The sequence below is a fragment of the Xyrauchen texanus genome, chromosome 25 (assembly GCF_025860055.1).
Source record: "Xyrauchen texanus isolate HMW12.3.18 chromosome 25, RBS_HiC_50CHRs, whole genome shotgun sequence".
NCBI classification, from domain to species: Eukaryota; Metazoa; Chordata; class Actinopteri; order Cypriniformes; family Catostomidae; genus Xyrauchen; species Xyrauchen texanus.
In genome coordinates, this window is record NC_068300.1 from 25,963,638 (window position 1) to 25,981,538 (window position 17,901).

Sequence of the window (17,901 nt, forward strand, 5' to 3'; positions counted from 1 at the left end):
AGAAGTTTACATACACTTTGTTAGTATTTGGTAGAATTGATTTTAAATCGTTTAACTAAGGTCAAATATTTTGGGTAGCCTTCCACAAGCTTCTCACAATAAGTTGCTGGAATTTTGGCCCATTCCTCCAGACAGAACTGGTGTAACTGAGTCAGGTTTGTAGGCCTCCTTGCATACACATGCTTTTTCAGTTCTGCCCACAAATTTTCTATCGGATTGAGGTCAGGGCTTTGTGATGGCCACTCCAATACCTTGAATTTGTTGTCCTTAAGCCATGTTGCCACCACTTTGGAGGTATGCTTGGTGTTATTGTCCATTTGGAAGACCCATTTGTGATCAAGCTTTAACTTCCTGGCTGATGTCTTGAGATGTTGCTTCAACATGTCCACATAATTTTCCTTCCTCTTGATGCCATCTATTTTGTGAAGTGCACCAGTCCCTCCTGCATCAAAGCACCCCCACAACATGATGCTGCCACCCCCATGCTTCACAATTGTGATGTGTTCTTCAGCTTCTAAGCCTCACCCTTTTTCCTCCAAACATAACAATGGTAATTATGGCCAAACAGTTCAATTTTGTTTCATCAGGCCAGAGACATTTCTCCAAAATGTAAGATCTTTGTCCCCATGTGCACTAGCAAACTGTAGTCTGGCTTTATTATGGCGGTTTTGGTGCAGTGGCTACAGCCTTTCAGTTTATGTCGATATAGGACTCATTTTACTGTTGATATAGATACTTGTCAGCCTGTTTCCTGTTCTGGGATTGATTTGTACTTTTTGTACTTTTTGCACCAAACAATGTTCATCTCTAGGAGAAAGAAGGCTCTTTTGACTTTGGCCAGTAAGCAACCATCTATTAAAAATAAATAAAAGAATAAAAATTAGGACACCTTAGCAATCGCATAGCTATGCCCAAGCAACCACCCACAACACTTTAGCATGCGGTGGCAAATCTGAATGGGCAAGCACCACACACATTATCTTCAAATATAGTTTAAAAATTAAAATATAGTTTATTATTATTATTGTCTATTATTTACATTAACTCTCATCGATTTGAGTGTTCATAAGCCTGATCTATTGGCTCATGTGGGGTTTTTAGGTTTATGGATACTGTTTCAAACCTCAAGTGGAAGCGAGTTTAGGTTTTGACTTGAGATGTCATGTGCTGCGTCACTGGTAGTGATAACCCCTTTGCACTGGAACTGGACATCTGTTATCAGCCTCTGCCACCCCCATCACCCCTCCCTCGCTCACAAATTTCTAATGAAATTGCTCATCAGTGCACACGTCTTTGAAGCATGCATCACCTTGCCTACAGCTGTCATACATTCCAATGATTTCATCTACACCTATATGACACTGATATGTCTCTAAAGTTTTTCTCATTTGTTTCTGGTGCTGGCTTTTTGTCAGCAATGTTTTAGCTTTTAATAGTTAATAATTTGATTTGCATGCTGTTGCCTAAATAGCTCCACCTCAAAGCTCCACCCTAAGGCTTTCTGGAATTTGTACAGTAACTGTGCTGATCGACTTCCCCCTCTACCAAAGTGTTTTAAAAAATGTAATTATAATTGTATAATTAGTCCGACTTCACAAAGTCAGATTAGTGTTTATTTACAATATTTAAAAGACTAATAATTTTTTTTTAGTCAGACTAAACTGCAAGTTTTAAAATGTATTTAAATATATATTGCAAACTTTTGTTTGCTTGTTTCTCATTAATCTTCATTGGACTTCTTAATCGTAGAGCCATAGAAGTAGCATAGAGCAAAAGTCAGTGTCAATCAATAAAACAACATGAGGAAATGGCACACATTTGTTCCAGTGTGTACAATGCATTCCACAAAAACCATTGCAGTCTAGCTGTAAGGCGGATGTATACTGAAATCTTTACAATTGAAACATGTTATAGACTTATTCTTAGCTTGTTCTTAATTTGCATTTTGTCGGAATAGAATGTGTTTGTTGAACTAATAATAATGGCCACAATATGTTTAATTTTCTCACACACTTGCACTTATGCCTCCTACTCACTACACGACTTTCAAACGGATTGTGGTACCGTTCATATTACACAACTGTCTGTCTTGTCATGGAAGTCATGGCGTTTTCAAATTACACGAGGAATCGGCGACAGGGGTGAAAACATTAAACAAAATATTTAACTATTGACGAATCCCTGACGATTCTGTCTGGACTCCAAATTACGTTTCACAACAGAGTACATGCGAGAAGTGATAAGCGATACAAAAACAAATGCATAATCATATGTTATGCATCTCAGAATATGATGTGTATGTTTTTAATCGCCTCAAGGCATCATCTATTTTATTGATTGCAATATGAAGAAGTACCTCCTACTGTAAAATTTTACTATTTGTTTACCTGTCTGTCCAAGAGAATTAGCAATTTCTCTCCAACACTTCTCTTTCTCCACCCGGTTGTTGTACAGTTCAGAGGAAACCTCAAATCTGGTGCTCCTGGCAATGTTCCACTAATTGTTCCTCCATTTCTTTGGTCCAATGAGACTTTCTTGATACCGCGGCCATGCTAGTTGATGTTCTATTGCAGGTACATCAGGACTTCTCCCACTGAAACTTCCCGTGCCCTGTTTCTTGCTCTCTCATTGGCTGTAGGTCAACACTGCTGTTGTATTCAGTAAAAACATATTTCACATTTCACTATTTGGAATCGCAGACGGGTCAAAATATTTAACATTCTAGATATCTCGCTGACATTGGCGATGCATCCTCGCTTCTCTCAGACCGTGTCTTTGATAGTTCATACATTGTGTTCATTGATCACGGGAGCGAGCTCTGATTTGCCTGTAATTTCGAGATTTTGTCGGCAAGTGAAAATCGGGCCTAAAATAGTGTTGTGTAAACTCAGCATAAGAGTTGCTCAATTATATGTTGATTATTGTTAATGTGATTAAATGTCACTAAAAAGTCGATTTGTGGTTTTATAATATCACTACAGTATTGTGATGTCAAATATCAATTTTTTTTTTTTCCACCTTTTAATATTGATTTAGCATAAACTCAAACATATGACTGATTGCTAGCACAGGTTATAATTGATGTTGAAAAATCGCCACACAACTAGTTGTGCCCTAGAAAGCATGCCTGCTGGTGACTTACTGAACTGTGGTGCTCGAATGGGGGCCACGTGAATTTGAATCTGTTTTGTATCATGTCCTGACTCTCGATACTCTTCGTCCTATCATTTCCTGTCCACTCTCGACTGTCTTATAAAGTCAAATTTATCAACTTATTTAATTTAACCTTGAGTATGTTTAACATATCTGCTGGTTTTATCCAGTCTTCCACATTCTTCTTCCCATATTTTCAAGCCTGTGTAGATAACTAGGGCAAAGGGAAAGACTGGAGGATGACATCAGTCGTCTTGAGTGGAAAATGGGTGGGAGTCTGAGGGTTGAGTGTGTGTTTGCGACTGTTTTGCAATCAGCTGTGTGTACTGAATATATTTGGAACAATCACTACATTGCTCAAATACCTGAAACAAAAATGTGATGCAAATGAATCTAGTTGCATTGACCCTTAATCTGCATTAAAGAGCCAACTGAGACATGACTGGCTCCTTCCTCACAGAAATTAAAGGGGTGGGATGAACATATCCATGTTTATGAGTCATATTTGCTTTTTGCAGCAGTACTCAGGCAGTTATTCAGTCTCCACTGGTTGTCATTGTGCTCCACTTTTGTGTTGTTCCCTGAGGAAACGGGTTAGTTATAAAGCTTGAAATCCCCTCTCAGCTTTGCAATTAAAATTTGGGTTGTTACAGAAAACGGCTGAGAAACGATGTTAGTGAAGTTAAATCTTGCCCCCTGGTGGTTACTGAATGAAAAACGCATTGTTGTGCACACAAATATTCCACAGGAAGGGGTAGGTTTAATGGCCTGAGAGGAAAGGAATACTAATGGAGTTTAGGGATTGGCTGAAATGACTGTCAGTTAGTGATTGGTTGGTTGAGCATAGTTTTCCCTCTCCTTTATAATAGCTTGTACAATATTTTATATAGTTTATGAAGACTATTTGGGACTGTAAAGCGTTGTTTTGGCAGCCAGGGGACTTCTGTGAATGTAAAGTTAATATTATGTAGTATATATATATATATATCCATGCAAGTAGCTTTGGTGCGTAAACTAGAAAATGACATTAAATCTAAGAAGATAAGGCACACAATGTCCATAGAAACAATCTTACAGGAATTTATTAAGAGGCCAAAAAGTGAGCTGAGCACTTTTTTTAATATCATGAAAATAAAACCTGTTTTAGGTTTCACATTTCACTTAATGTCACACATTGAAACATTATTTTCAAGACAATTCAGCAGATTATTACCGTAATGCAAAAATAATAATAATAATTAGTGACGAAAGAAAAATATAGCATTTGAATTGTAATGTGTTGATGCATCATTGCATAAAGTTTTTATTGCAACGCAGTTATTAAATATTGTATTAAGAATCATTTATGAGAGTATTTGCAATCACAATAGGGCTTAGATTCACCCTGCTGTAAATGTTAATATACTGTTTGTTTATGTGCAGGAGCGCTTTGCTGAGATCTTCGGGAAAGATGCAGCGGCGGAGAGCAGAAAGTCCGAAGAAAACTTTAAGAAGTGGTTGCTGGCAGGAATGACCTTGCTCACTGGTGTCATGGTGGGATCATTCATTGCACAGAAACGCCTGTGAGGAGATGGATAACTGAAATTTCAACTTCACCCTCTGCTTCATTTAGACCTCTAGTGAACATGAAGGAACTTACAAATATTTTGTTTTGGATTTGTTCCTTTCCCTTTTATTGCCAAGAAATGTCCTGTTTACATCCTTCGTCCCACCATGTACTGTTGACTGAGTGACATGCACCTGTGATGTGACATCACATGACCCAGACTCCATGAGGGTGCATTGCATTTTCTCAACTTCAGAAATGCAAAGCCCCATGTATAATTGCGCCCTGTTTAACAAAATGAAAAAAAATGACAAAGAAATAGTTTGACCAATCTTTCATTCTCTGTAATTATTATTTTTAAATAAATAATTATTTTCAGCTTTATTCTCAGTTTTTAAGTATCCTTATTATTCTCTCATTTTCAAAGAGATTGGCAACTAACAAGGATACAAACTTTTTATTTGTAAGTCTAATTTAAGCTTGTATGCGATCCTTGAGTTAGTTAATTACCCAATAAAATTAAGGAAGTTGAATCTGAAGTATCCAATTGTAAAATCAGCTCTGACATGAAACATTGCTGTGTCAGATAAAAGGTGCAAGAGCTAAAAAGACACTACACCTTCAGCACCTGCTTCCTCTTTAGACTAACTGTCTGTCAGTCTGTGATCTCTCTTTACCATTAGAAGGCAATGTGGAAAACAAATGTCAATTCCCTTTGTTTATTTCATTATTGTTCTGTTCATTTAAAGTTTCTCCAGATTTTACGAGCATTTAATGTGTGCATGTAAGAGCATCTAAATCTCTGGACCAACAGCTTCTTCTAACATTGCCGGTTTTGTTTTAAGAGAGAGTTTTGTATGTTTGTTGACATTTAATATTAATTAAATTTAAGTTTGAGCTTGAGTCTGATATTACATATAACTCTTTACACCTTTGGGATTGTTGTAACTAGAACTAGCCGAGACATGGATACATAAGTAGTTGAACGTCATTCCTAATGCATCTTGCACTACCCTTTCACTGTGTTTTATACACAGACAATGTTAGATAAAACCATATTGCCATGAGAGAGCTTGGTGTCTAGAATGGTTTTGGGGATACTGATCAGGCATTTGTACGGTCACCGTACAAGAGAGCTTATACAGCTGATAGTCAATGAGTTTTTATTTTGAATTTAAGGTAGCTTAAACATTTGCAGTTGCGTTACAAAGACTGAGACTTTTATACCGTGCAGCACTTTTAACTTTCCAGAGCAAAATTCCTAAATCCTAACATCAATTCTGAGTTGCCTACCATTCACATTTCCTCTTAGTGTAAATGTTTGTCCACACAGATATTGGAGCATCCTTGGATTTGTTGAGTGAAGCCTTGCATGTAATGGTTCACCATATTTTAAACACTGGCTTAAAAATATCCTGGTGCAGATAATTTCATGGTTCTCTCATGAAAATGAAAAACAGAAGTACTTTATTGAACTGCTCATTGTTTGTTAGGGTTTACTGTTGAGACAGGATTATGGTTTGTTTTTACAAACAAACCTTAGAATTGTCAAAAATGACAATTCTTGTAGCATTCACTCACCCTTGTGTTGTTCCAAACATGTACGGTAACATTCTGCCTAACATATTTAGAGTTCCATGGAAGAAAGTAAGTCATATGGGTTCGGAACATGAAGGGTGAGTGAATGACCACAGAATGTTCCTTTTTAGGTGAACTACAAGTCCTTAACTCAGTTTACCATTCTTTTTTGGTTTTTACCTCTCCATTTTCTCATCTCCTCACAGCTCCTGATTCCCACCTAATTCTAACCGCTGTGCTGTCAGAATGACTTGGCGTGAGTGTCAGCCCATGTGCGCACCTGCTGCTTCCCGTGCAGCTTGTGTCAAAACTGTCAAAACGTACTTAGATGTGGAGAAACGATCTTTAGGCTTCAAACCATGATTAATTCAAATAGGATGTCAAGTTCAATATTCCTCACCTTTTCTTGTTGATAATGATTGACGAGCAGGTTAATTCAAACAGAAGCGATGAAAAGAATAGTAGGACAGGTGTATCTCCAAGCTTCAACCCAACCCACCTTGTGGGAAAGATAAGATCTGTTGGTGTGTCAATCAAAAGATACCCATCCTAAACGTGACTTCCTTTGAGACCTAACCTAGAAAAGAAAAATCTGGTGTAGTGCTTGCGGTTTTGTTAATATTAATCTGAGACACTTAAAGGATACATTAAAGGGATAGTTTACCCAAAAATGACAATTCTCTCATCATTTACTCACCCTCATGCCATCCCAGATGTGTACGACTGACTTTCTTCTGCAGAACACAAATTAAGGTTTTTAGAATTTTTCAGCTCTGTAGGTCTAAACAATGCAAGAGAATTGGTGCCAAAACTGACTAATTTATTGACAGGCAGAAAGCTTCTCAGACGCTGTCTGATTGGCTACAGAACTAATATGTCCGCTATTGACTATTTACAGAGATTACTCCGTGAATGATGTGATAGCTCAGGGCAGTTATTTCAGTGATATCTTTTATGGAGTAGGATTATTTTTTGCATACCTTTCCATGAAAACAATCGCTTACAGCACCTTTAAGTCAATTTTTGCTAGAAATTATTCTCCCTGCCCAGTAAGGGCATAAGCATGAAGAATGTGAATCACCAAAAACACAAGAAGAAAGTGAAAGTTTAAGTGGAGATTGGCTGAGCAGGGAGGAGAATTTATAGTAAAAGTTACTAAAATATTGATCTATCAAATTGCTTCTAAAGACATTGATTTAACCACTGGAGTAATATGGATTACTTTTCTGCTGACTAATGTGACTTTTGGTGCTTCAAAATGTTGGCACCCATTCACTTGCATTGTATGGACCAAAAGAGCGGAGATATACTTCTAAAAAATCTTGTGTTCTGCTGAAGAAAGAAAGTCATACACATCTGGGATGGCATGAGGGTAAGTAAATGAGAGGATTTTCATTTTTGTGTGAACTATAACTTGAATAATCCAAGATTCACTACCAAATTGAAATTCTTTGTAAACATGAAAGACAATGAATTACTTTTTAAATATACATTCCTGGTCTTTTTGTACACGATTCCTCAGCGCACTTTATTCTGAAGAACAAAAGATGGGTGTAATCAAAAGATGTTTCGTAGTGTTTTGGGCAACTGTTAACTGTAATCAAGCCTTTCTAAAGTCTTGCAGGTAGTTAACGCAGTAATTAAATCCATTGAACAAACTGCCAACTTTTCACGATCAAATCCAGATGGATAGAATCAAGTCCCGTCCTACCGTTTTTTTCTTGTTTAATATCTTTTTCCACTTGGAAATCCATCCCATCACAGAAGTAAAATGTAATTTCATGTTTGAAAAGTAAAACGAGATTTAATTGGCAACAATGTTATAAACAATAATGAAGTTTACCCCTTTACAAGTGAAGTGTTTTAATAGAAATTTAACAATTACAGTTGGTGTGTCTCAGCAGATTCAAATAGCTGACATTTACACTTTTGCTGCTGTGTAGACACTGATTTTACAGAATACATTCCGTGTTATGGACATTTGCTGCTTGCATGCTTAGTCTGTCTGTCTGTCATGTTGCAGATTTTGTGTGAGTGTGTTTGTGAGATGCTGTGTGGTATGAGTTTTACAATATGCTTAAGGGTGAAATGTACCAGCATTGGACACTATGTAAACTATTTAACTTAAAGGAAAATTAGACTAGCTCATCATAGCTTAGTGGAAATATTTAATGCATTCTGATGATTTGAAAATATTATTTATGATATTTGGTGTAAACACATGGTTCCTTCCTATGGCCTTAAACTCCATAATTTCTTTTAAGTGTATTTGTTGCTCATTGTGTTTGTATTTCGTATTTAGCCAACTTAAACCTAAAAAAGGAGGACAAAAACAAACAAACAATTTTTTTAAGGTTTTTGGGCTTATTGGAACAGCTTCATCCCTGAATTCATTGTTTTATGTTTTTAAAAGCATTTTTTTTCTTTTAAATGTCTGATATCATTTAAATTAAATAAAGATCCATTTGAATTCATAAAACTTGTCTTCTCATTTGTGATCATTAATATGAGTGTTTCATTTATGTCTCTCATTGAATCAATACAAAGATACACAGAATGGTGTTCTTTAAATATTTATTTCCTTCAGTCAAGATTTGTCAATCAGATCAGTCAAGTTGTGATTCTTTCAACAGAGCAGATCAGGGGATTAAAACAATCCACTATCAAATCTTACATATGCCATTTACCACCAGATAACATTATTATGGTCACATACTGTAAGGGATGGACATCATAGTAATATATGAAGACTATCAAAGGTGATAGATAAATGACAAGGCTTAGATGAGTAGTGCTCAACTACAATTCATTCATTTCCACTGGCCCTTCTCATAGTCCCACTTGGCTGAGAAGCTTTCCACTGGGTTCACCCGCATGTCCAGCATCCGCTTCACCTGCATAGCTTTCCACTCGTCATCAAGAGTGCGAGGATGAGGGGGATACACTGAGAAACAAGCAAATGTAGGAATTACCAATCACTAGTATAGTACTAGCACCTTGAATTGTTATATATCTTTCTTACTAGGAACCGAAGTTCCAACAGTCATGGAAAACTTTGAAATATCAGGTCATTTCTAGGCTTGAAGAATTTATAAAAATGAATAAAATCTTAAAGAATCTTTTTTTTTCCTTCTTCTAGTTCAGCTCTAAAATATTCAATCAAATAAATAGCTTTTTGTGTCAATTAAATGATTGTTTAAAATGCTTGTCCAGGAATCACAAACAACTTAAATTGCATTGGACAAAACGTGTGGGAACCCTGACCTTTAAACCTAAAGAGATAAAAATTAAAACATCTAAAATTAAGTTCTCCCTCACCATAGAGCCTTTGCCAAAGGACAACCAGGCCTGTGAAACCAATGAAGAAGAAGATTCCTCCAACCACCGTCTTCCATTCACTGGATGGTTTCTTCATCTCTGCATATGTCTCTTTAAACATCAGTCTATACACTGCAATTCAGAATCATAGTGGCATAATATGTTTTTGGGGACTACAACAGATTTGAAGTTTTCAAAGGATCTGCTCTTTGCTATCAGACAGCTTTCTCGTATGTACATAATTTACTCTACACTCTTAATTCTGTCATCATTTACTCAACCTTATGTCATTCCCAACCCCTAGGACTTCCTTTCTTCCATAGCACAAGAGGAGATGAAAAGGAGGCAAAATGTTCACAATTCACTTCCATTGCATTTTTTCACCATATAATGAAAGTGAATGGTGACCGAGGCTAACGTATCCTATTGTTTCTATGGAGGAAAGAAAGTTATATGGGTTGGGAACAACGTAAGGGTGAATAAATTATGATAGAATAAAACATTTTGGGTGACCTATCCCTTTAAGACTCCCTTCTGAGTGTACATAAGAACAGAAAGGGCCCTGGGATGTGACAACAGAAGAAAAAAAAAAAGAAGCAGAAATACCTACAGGCAATTTTTTCCTCTTTAGTAAGGTAGTTCCAGGGTCCTTTCTCCTTCTGCTTCAGGCTCTTGTCTGCAGCACTGAGGGTATCCTGGTATGGTCGGTCTGGTAAAGGAGTGTCCAGACGGTCCCAGTACATGGGAATAGACATATCCGCCTGCTCTCTCACCTCTGAAAACAAAAACAGATATTGACAATATAGAAATTAACTTTATCTACAGTTTTCATGACTAACCACTGGGTGGAGCCATGATTGGCGCTGGACTGTTTTCTGGTTTTGGACATGTAAAAACGACCAAAATGAGCGATCCAGAAGGAGAACATCAACTGTTTTAAGAGTTAGTTGGAGTAAAAATTAGTTCAGGTTCAGAGTCATAACAACTCGAAGTAGTTAATGATATCAACGTAAATAACCTTGGGCCATCACTTCATGTCATCTACACAATCAGCTGAGGCACTGTCAAAACATGGCCATCGTAACTCTGTAAAGAATGGGGACTATGGCATTTTTTATTTGGCAATTTAATATGCTAAACATCACATTATCCGCTAAAAACATACGTCTGGACACCGAAAAAAAGGCTTTCGTTATGAATCATGGAAGACTTCCATGTTATATATTTTTTATCAACTTGTTTAATTGCTTTCAATCAGCACAGGTTTTGTATTTCTATTTGGAAATTAGTGATCGTAGGCATCATTGACCTGAGCTTATGCACCTCATTTCTGAGTGAAAAAAGCAATATTTGTGGATCATTTTGTCAATATTAAATAAAAAACAAAAGCATGCTGTACTACATATCACAATAATGTGCTTTAATGTTTAAACAGGAAGTTTGTTTTGAAATGCTTTTATTTAGTTAATAATTGCACAAAGTCACACTTGTGGTAAATGGTAAAAAATGACCGGCCTATTAAAAATTTCTTATAAATATCTCATTATGCTATATTATCACCAAATATTGGATTCAATGTTTTTGTCAACATGTTTTCCTTTCAATTAGGACAGGTTTTGTATTTCTTTTTGGAACTATTGATCATAGGCATCATTGACCTGAGTTTATGCACCTCGGTTTTTGAGTGAAAAAAGCATTCTTTATGGGTTAATAAGAAAATATCTGTATTTTTTATGTTTAAAACATTTTTAAGCACTTTTATTTATTTTTATAAAATGATCAAAAAATTGCAAAAAGTCACACTATTGGTGTTCCCAGTCAAAAATTACTGGCCATTGAAAATAAATGGGGAATATCACAAAAACAAAACTTTTATTTTGAAATGAACCAATCAAGTGATCTACCATGATCAATGATGTGATCAAGAGCCTCATGCACAGAGACCCACTTGGCCATTATGCTGCCACAAAGTGAATGATGAGCAAGGCCCTATGAGGCTTTATATACCTTAGCTGTGGGAATGCTTCTGTATATTAGTAAACATTTGCCACATTTCCACTATAGGGGCAAATGAGGGCATAGTGCTGTGCCAGGGACAGTTGTGTACCCACAGACCATTCTGGGGCTTCATCGTGCCTCCTCTGGGCTTTCTCTGGACCAATGGCCTTTTGCCAGCCGAAATGCATATTACAGGGGCCATAATAATTTATAAAATATTATAATTTCATCAAACACTTTAAATATTGAAGAATTTAACAAATACTCCTACAGTATCTGTGTAAGGGTTTGGTAAAATTCAGCAAAGAGCTCAGGCAGTTCTGGCTCGTGCTGCTATATCTTTTCTAACTCATCTGAATGATGAGGTGCGTTCCATTCAGAAGTGATCATCCTAAACCCTGTATAGACTTTAACCTCCAGGGGGGGGGGGTGTTAACGCTGACTACCACCCCTGGAGTCATGAGTTCAAATCCAGGGTGTACTGAGTGACTCCAGCCAGGTCTATTAAGCAACCAAAATTGGCCCGGTTGCTATGGATGGTAGAGTCAAACGGGATAACCACCTTTTGGTTGCGATTAGTGGTTCTTGCTCTCAATGGGGAGCATGGTAAGTTGAAAAGATGAGTTCATTAAAACATACTGGTAGCTATTTTGGAAAATTACAAAACAAGGTGTTCTACTTCCAGTACAGCATTTATTTTCACCAGGGGACAGTAGACATCTCATACACAATGTGATGTAGAGTGTTTAGAAAGTAATGTATCAAATATGATACATGTGGTGTTACAAGGTTAGAGTTGGCTGGGTGCCCTCATAGTCACAGAGCCCTGTTGAGGGGGTCTTGAATAAGCTCTCACATATTTAAGTATATATAAACATTTGTTTTCAAAGTTGATGGGCTGTGAGACCTTGCAGCCCAGGCACCCCTGCATTGGCCGATAGTGGAAAAGCGGCTATTGATCTGCTTCTTTGTGAGAGTATGAATATTCCAAAACACGCTGTCATAATATTTTGTGTGAAAGGTGTGATGAAAGAAAGATCAGAAAAGAAAGAGTCTATTGGAGAGGGGTCACTGTGGGGCAAAGAGTTCAGGTGTGTGTGTTAGTGTTGTCAAAGGTAGACATCTACTTCAGTGTCAAGTCGATATTAAAATAAAAAAGATGTAATGATATCAGTGTTTCTGCAATACCAGTAGTACTGAGCAACGACTCTATCGTGTACCAGCGAGCAGTATGACGGACACATGACGGCATACAAAATTCTCACAAGCTTATTTTGAATGCATGCTGTTACTCCTTGTACACTGAAATGGACAATTAATCAAATTCAAATCATGACATGTCCTTGTGTGATTAAACAGCTAAAGGCTGCAATCTTACTGTGGAAGAGCTGCATACTTTAAATAAATCTGACCACTACATCCACTAGAAACTCCACAGACATTGAGAATAACTCCTGTTGTATGAGATGACAGAGCAGAGCACTAATCCACTGTGAACCACGCAGCACATGTAAACTATATATTTATATAATTAAAAATCACAGCATTTGCGCTTTAATCTCAGCTCAGCTTAATATCGCATTTAAGTTTCACAATAATAACATTTACTTTTAGTAACAACTTTTCACTTAAGTTTTAAAAATGTATTGATTAGACACCATTTTGATGATGAAATTAAATTAAACTTAAAAAACATTTCTGGAAAGTTCTGGAAAATAATAATAAACTATAATTATTACAATAATTATTAAATGATAAAAAATAATTAAACTTGTGTGTTCAATAGCACTTTATAATATTAGCTTATTTTTGCTGTGGCATCGAAATTGGTATCGAGAACCGTGAAATTTCACTGGTATCGGTACTGACTACTGAAATTTTGGTACCGTGACACTAGTGTGTGTGTCTGTTATAATGTTGGATGGATCAATGGATGTTGGATAAAGTTCAGGGTAGGATAAAAATCCTCTGTGAAAAAGAAAGCATGTGTGTGTGTGTGTGTGTGTGTGTTAATGTTGGATGAATGTTGGATGCAGTTCAGGGTACGATAAAGTTAATCTATGTGGAGTTTGTGAGTATATATGTGCACGTGTGTGTTTGTGCACGTGCACAGGTTCGAGACCTTTATGTTTGCAAGGACACATGCACATATGTGCTCATCTAATGGATGTACATGCTACTGAACACAATTTTTCTCTTATTTTTTATCTCCCCAATTCATTTTCAATGGCTGGTCATTTTTGACCGGGAACACCACAATTGTGATTTTGTGCCATTTTGTACAAAATAAAAGCATTTGAAAATTAAATTCCAGGTTAAACATTAAAACACACTAGTGCAATAAATAATACAGAATGTATTCATATTTTATTTAATTTTGTCAAAATTATCCACAAATATTTTTTTTTATTCACTCTGTAAATTAGGTGCATAAGCTCAGGCCAATGAGGCCTACAATCAGTAAGTTCCAAATAGAAATACAAAACCTGTGCTTTTTTAAAGAAAACAAGTTGACAAAAAGATCTAATCCAATTTTTGTTAATAATATACCAAAATGCGAGATGTATAAGCTATTTATAATAGGCTATTTATAATTCTAACATACTAATTCTTATTAATTTCTTTTGATAAGCTGTGTAGTAAGAGAACGTGTACAATCAGCCAGTTGTAATTGCAAAATAAACCCAACATGGTGATCAAGACCCCGATGCCAAGCGGAGGGGTCTTGTATCTCCCTAAAGGGTTTAGATTTTGCAATAACAACTGGCTGACTGTACAATATTTATTTGCATTGAAATTATATAATTATGTGAGAGGAAATCGCTGAACAGTTATGTTGGTGTTTATTTTATGAATATAACCATATCACTCCTCATAATCTAACCTATTACAAGACTACTTGCAAATAAACAAATAAATGGACATGAAACGATTTGAGTTGAAATTATTTTATAAGCTTACTTGAAGAGATTGTACAGTGATAAGATGTGCGGTTGTTACTGTGAAATATCAGACCATTAGATGGCGCCATTGACCAATCAGAATATAGTATTCCAGAGAGCCGTGTAATGAGTAGGGATAATCTACAATGAGCCGGTCATTCAGCGCATTTACTCGATTGTGCTTAAGCCAACAATGGGTAAGAACTGATCAACAAGGTCGATTTATGCCCATTACCCTGATTTAACATTGCAGGTAAACACCTTTACCGGCATTTTTACCAGCTTATTAAAGTCTAAGCATGACTCTTCATGGTTTGATGTCAGAAGCAGTGAATAACTTGATAAATTCAAGTCTCTTTTAAACACAGTTTTCTTGCATTGTTGGATTTTTACAATGAGCAAATTTTTGGGGGATTTATCAGCATATTGGTGTGCATGTCAATGGTCTCATTATACTAATTTATATTGATATGTTTTAAATAACTATTATGAGGGATTAGAAAAGATACTAATGAACACATACTGATATAATGCTGATGTGTCAACCATTGATCACACATCATTTCAGAATCAATTTGTTTTCAAAGAAAATGTATTACCATGCCCATGACCGGCAATCCTGGCACTGCTGGAGCTGAATGCAGCCACTGCCCATCTGGATAGAAGCCCCCCTACACGCCCAGGAGTCAGACGCAGCATCTGAACCACAAGAGAAATCAAGAACACACATTCAAAACCCTTCATGAAGACCACAACACCTGGCAGGCTAACGTTAACTATAAGGAAAGCAAACTGACTATTGCATTTTTTTTTACTACTATTCTTAATCACTTCCATGTCATCTACACTTTGTAGGTCATCCTCTTAATGTATGTGCCTCAATATGCTTGCGAGTATTACATACAAATCCACTGTTTAGAGTTGTTTGAGTATAATGATTTTCAACCAATTGTTGGTGTTGCCAAAGTCTTACATTTAGAATTTTTTGCCATTTTACTATGCATTTCTGAGGTTCAACCATAATGCGACAGTCTGAATCACTTCTGAAATTGTAGGATAATTATGTTGAATATAGTTTCGAAAATTTAGATTTTCGTGTCTCCTGGTGAAATGATGTAAGTGAACTTTATAAAGGTAGATTACTACATGCTGCTTTGTTCCTCCTCCAGTTCTGGACCAAATCCAAATCTCAGCTTGATCAGTCTGGTCACATAATCATCTTTTCCAGTTAATTACAGCAAGTCTCCACCAACCCTCCTTGCACAGATACTCTAGCTCTGGATAAACAACAGCCTGTGTTTGTGTTACACACTCCCAAGAAGCTTTGTTGACTTGGCATTGCCACATTAAAAACTTATTCTGTATTTCTCAGATCAGTATTTTTTTTGAATAAATCATCATCAAATATGTTTTATTCATTGAAACAAAGTATGAACTTTCTGTATGTGCAGAGGCAGAGAGACAGTCATGCTGTAAATAAAATGGATGAAACTGGCAATAGTTCAAGACAAGAGTTTGCAACAACCTCTACAAATGTGAAAACAGAGAAATAAAAAAATACTTAAAATATTAGCTCTTACATTTTTGTCTACTGCTCTATCAAACTTTTTATGCTTTAAAGAGTGCAGTTTCTACTAAAATGTGGACACTAGCACTCTAGCAGCATTGCTTTATTGCAGAGATTGTGAGAAAAATCAAAACAGTCATTATATAAAAGCCTTAAACTAATTTGTTGCTCGTTGTTAGTTGAAGAATATTCAGCAGTTCAGCAAACATTGAATCTTTTGAAACAATTTCCAGACCATTTTCACAGTTAAATGCATTCTGTAAGAATACTGTAAGAACACAGATGCATTTTCCCCTGCCTTTTTGGTCTTCGTGTTACCCTTCTCCCCCTGCCGTTTCTAGATAGTTTGCTCATCATACTCACAGTTTTCCTGAGAGGCGAGACGATAAGGCAAAATCAAACACAAAAAAGAATACTTGAAGAAACAAAATGTGCACTCTTACTTTGTTTTATGCATATGTCACTGCCTGGGATTTTGGCACACAGAGGCAGGATACTTGACCATGGGAACACAGGGGTGGGTGGGTAATGAAAGGAGAGAGAGAGATGGTGGGAGGTATTGGGGTTAGAAGGGATTTTAAACTGTGAGAGACTGTGTAAGTAAACAATCTGTGCCGAGCACGTGACTGCACTGTTAACTGGGACATTAGTGCAGAAGTTTATCTCTTAACATATCAAATGTGTTCCATGCTTGTTCTGTTGGTTAGGGTTAGCTTCAGACAGCAGAGAAAATGGAGCAGATCTTGAAAAATAAAAGAGTAAAAAGAGGAGGGGTAGAGAGAGGCAGGGAGTTTATCTGGATCATGTCCAGTTCTGAACTGGGGTTTAGCACAATGCGAACCTGAACTAAAGTCTGCTTCAGTAGTCAGGCAGTGAGCCTGCCTGCTGGTATACATTTCACCGCCCAACCAATGGTCACCAAAACTGAACAGAGGGGAGTAGATAGCAGGGAGTAGACTGCCATAGTGTTCAAATAAGGACAAGACTGCTGTGAAATATTCCATCTCCTCAAGCACTTGAAGATGGAAACACTGAGCACACAGTGTCAGACACTACAGAGTGACTTATGAGAGAAGCATTGAATAGTGAACACAGAGAATCATATTATTAAATTGGGTTAAATGATGCTCTTACATTTAATTTGTTTCCTTGTTTTGCTCTGCTCTCCTTCCGATCACAGTTTTAAGACATTTAAAGGATTGTTGTACACTTTAAGTTCAACCATGTCTATCATTTCAGTATGTTTTCTGTACCTTTATAAATGTATTGGAAAGGTGAGAATCTAATCACATCTGCCAGCAATAACAACATTTTTGTTCTCACATGTTTTAATTATTATTATTTATTTTTTTTAAATCATAGGCATTAAGCTTTTTCAACAGCTGCTGTGACATATTGCTGATTACAAAAAAAATAAAATAAAATAAAAAAAAAAAAAAAAATCTAACCTCAGTTTGTTAATACAAACAAAAATCTATGGAAATCTATGGGGCAAGGCATTCACTAGAATTAATGTAAAAAATATTTAGAAAATACAGCCACCAGTCAGGCAAGGTAAGATTATTTATATAGCACATTTCATACACAAAGAAAATTCAAAGTGCTTTACATATAAATTGAAAGAAAATACAAGATACATAAAATAAATAAAAACCAATTAAGAACATGAAGAATAAAAGGCAATAAAACACATTAATTTTAACAACAACAAAAAAAAAAAAGTCATAAGAAAAATAATTTAAAATGGTTTAGACCATCCATAACTTGCAACATGTTATATTTATCATATTCATACTGAA

At 36.3% G+C, this 17,901-nt stretch overlaps 2 protein-coding genes across 3 annotated transcripts in view; one reads left to right on the forward strand and one right to left on the reverse strand.

Annotated features, from left to right (window-relative positions):
* The window catches only part of bcl2l1 (BCL2 like 1), a 39,273-nt gene extending 34,190 nt beyond the window's left edge, over positions 1-5,083 (forward strand). Inside the window, 2 exon segments of the mRNA XM_052091291.1 lie at positions 4,576-4,692; positions 4,694-5,083. Of these exon segments, the coding sequence (XP_051947251.1) occupies positions 4,576-4,692; positions 4,694-4,735 (159 nt within the window). The 3' untranslated portion in view covers positions 4,736-5,083.
* A 3,757-nt stretch (positions 5,084-8,840) lies between these two features.
* Positions 8,841-16,662, reverse strand: LOC127618698 (cytochrome c oxidase subunit 4 isoform 2, mitochondrial). 2 transcript variants are annotated; one of them, XM_052091293.1, is made up of 5 exons: positions 16,546-16,662; positions 15,135-15,234; positions 10,206-10,370; positions 9,596-9,727; positions 8,841-9,221 (listed from the first exon to the last, which is right to left on the reverse strand). In XM_052091293.1, exons 2-5 carry the CDS (start codon positions 15,232-15,234, stop codon positions 9,088-9,090), a joined length of 531 nt encoding a protein of 176 aa, XP_051947253.1. In that variant the 5' UTR covers positions 16,546-16,662; the 3' UTR covers positions 8,841-9,087. The 2 variants fall into 2 exon arrangements, with proteins under 2 accessions (XP_051947253.1, XP_051947252.1); XM_052091292.1 differs by having other exon boundaries at positions 16,466-16,614.
* Positions 16,663-17,901: the final 1,239 nt, after the last annotated feature.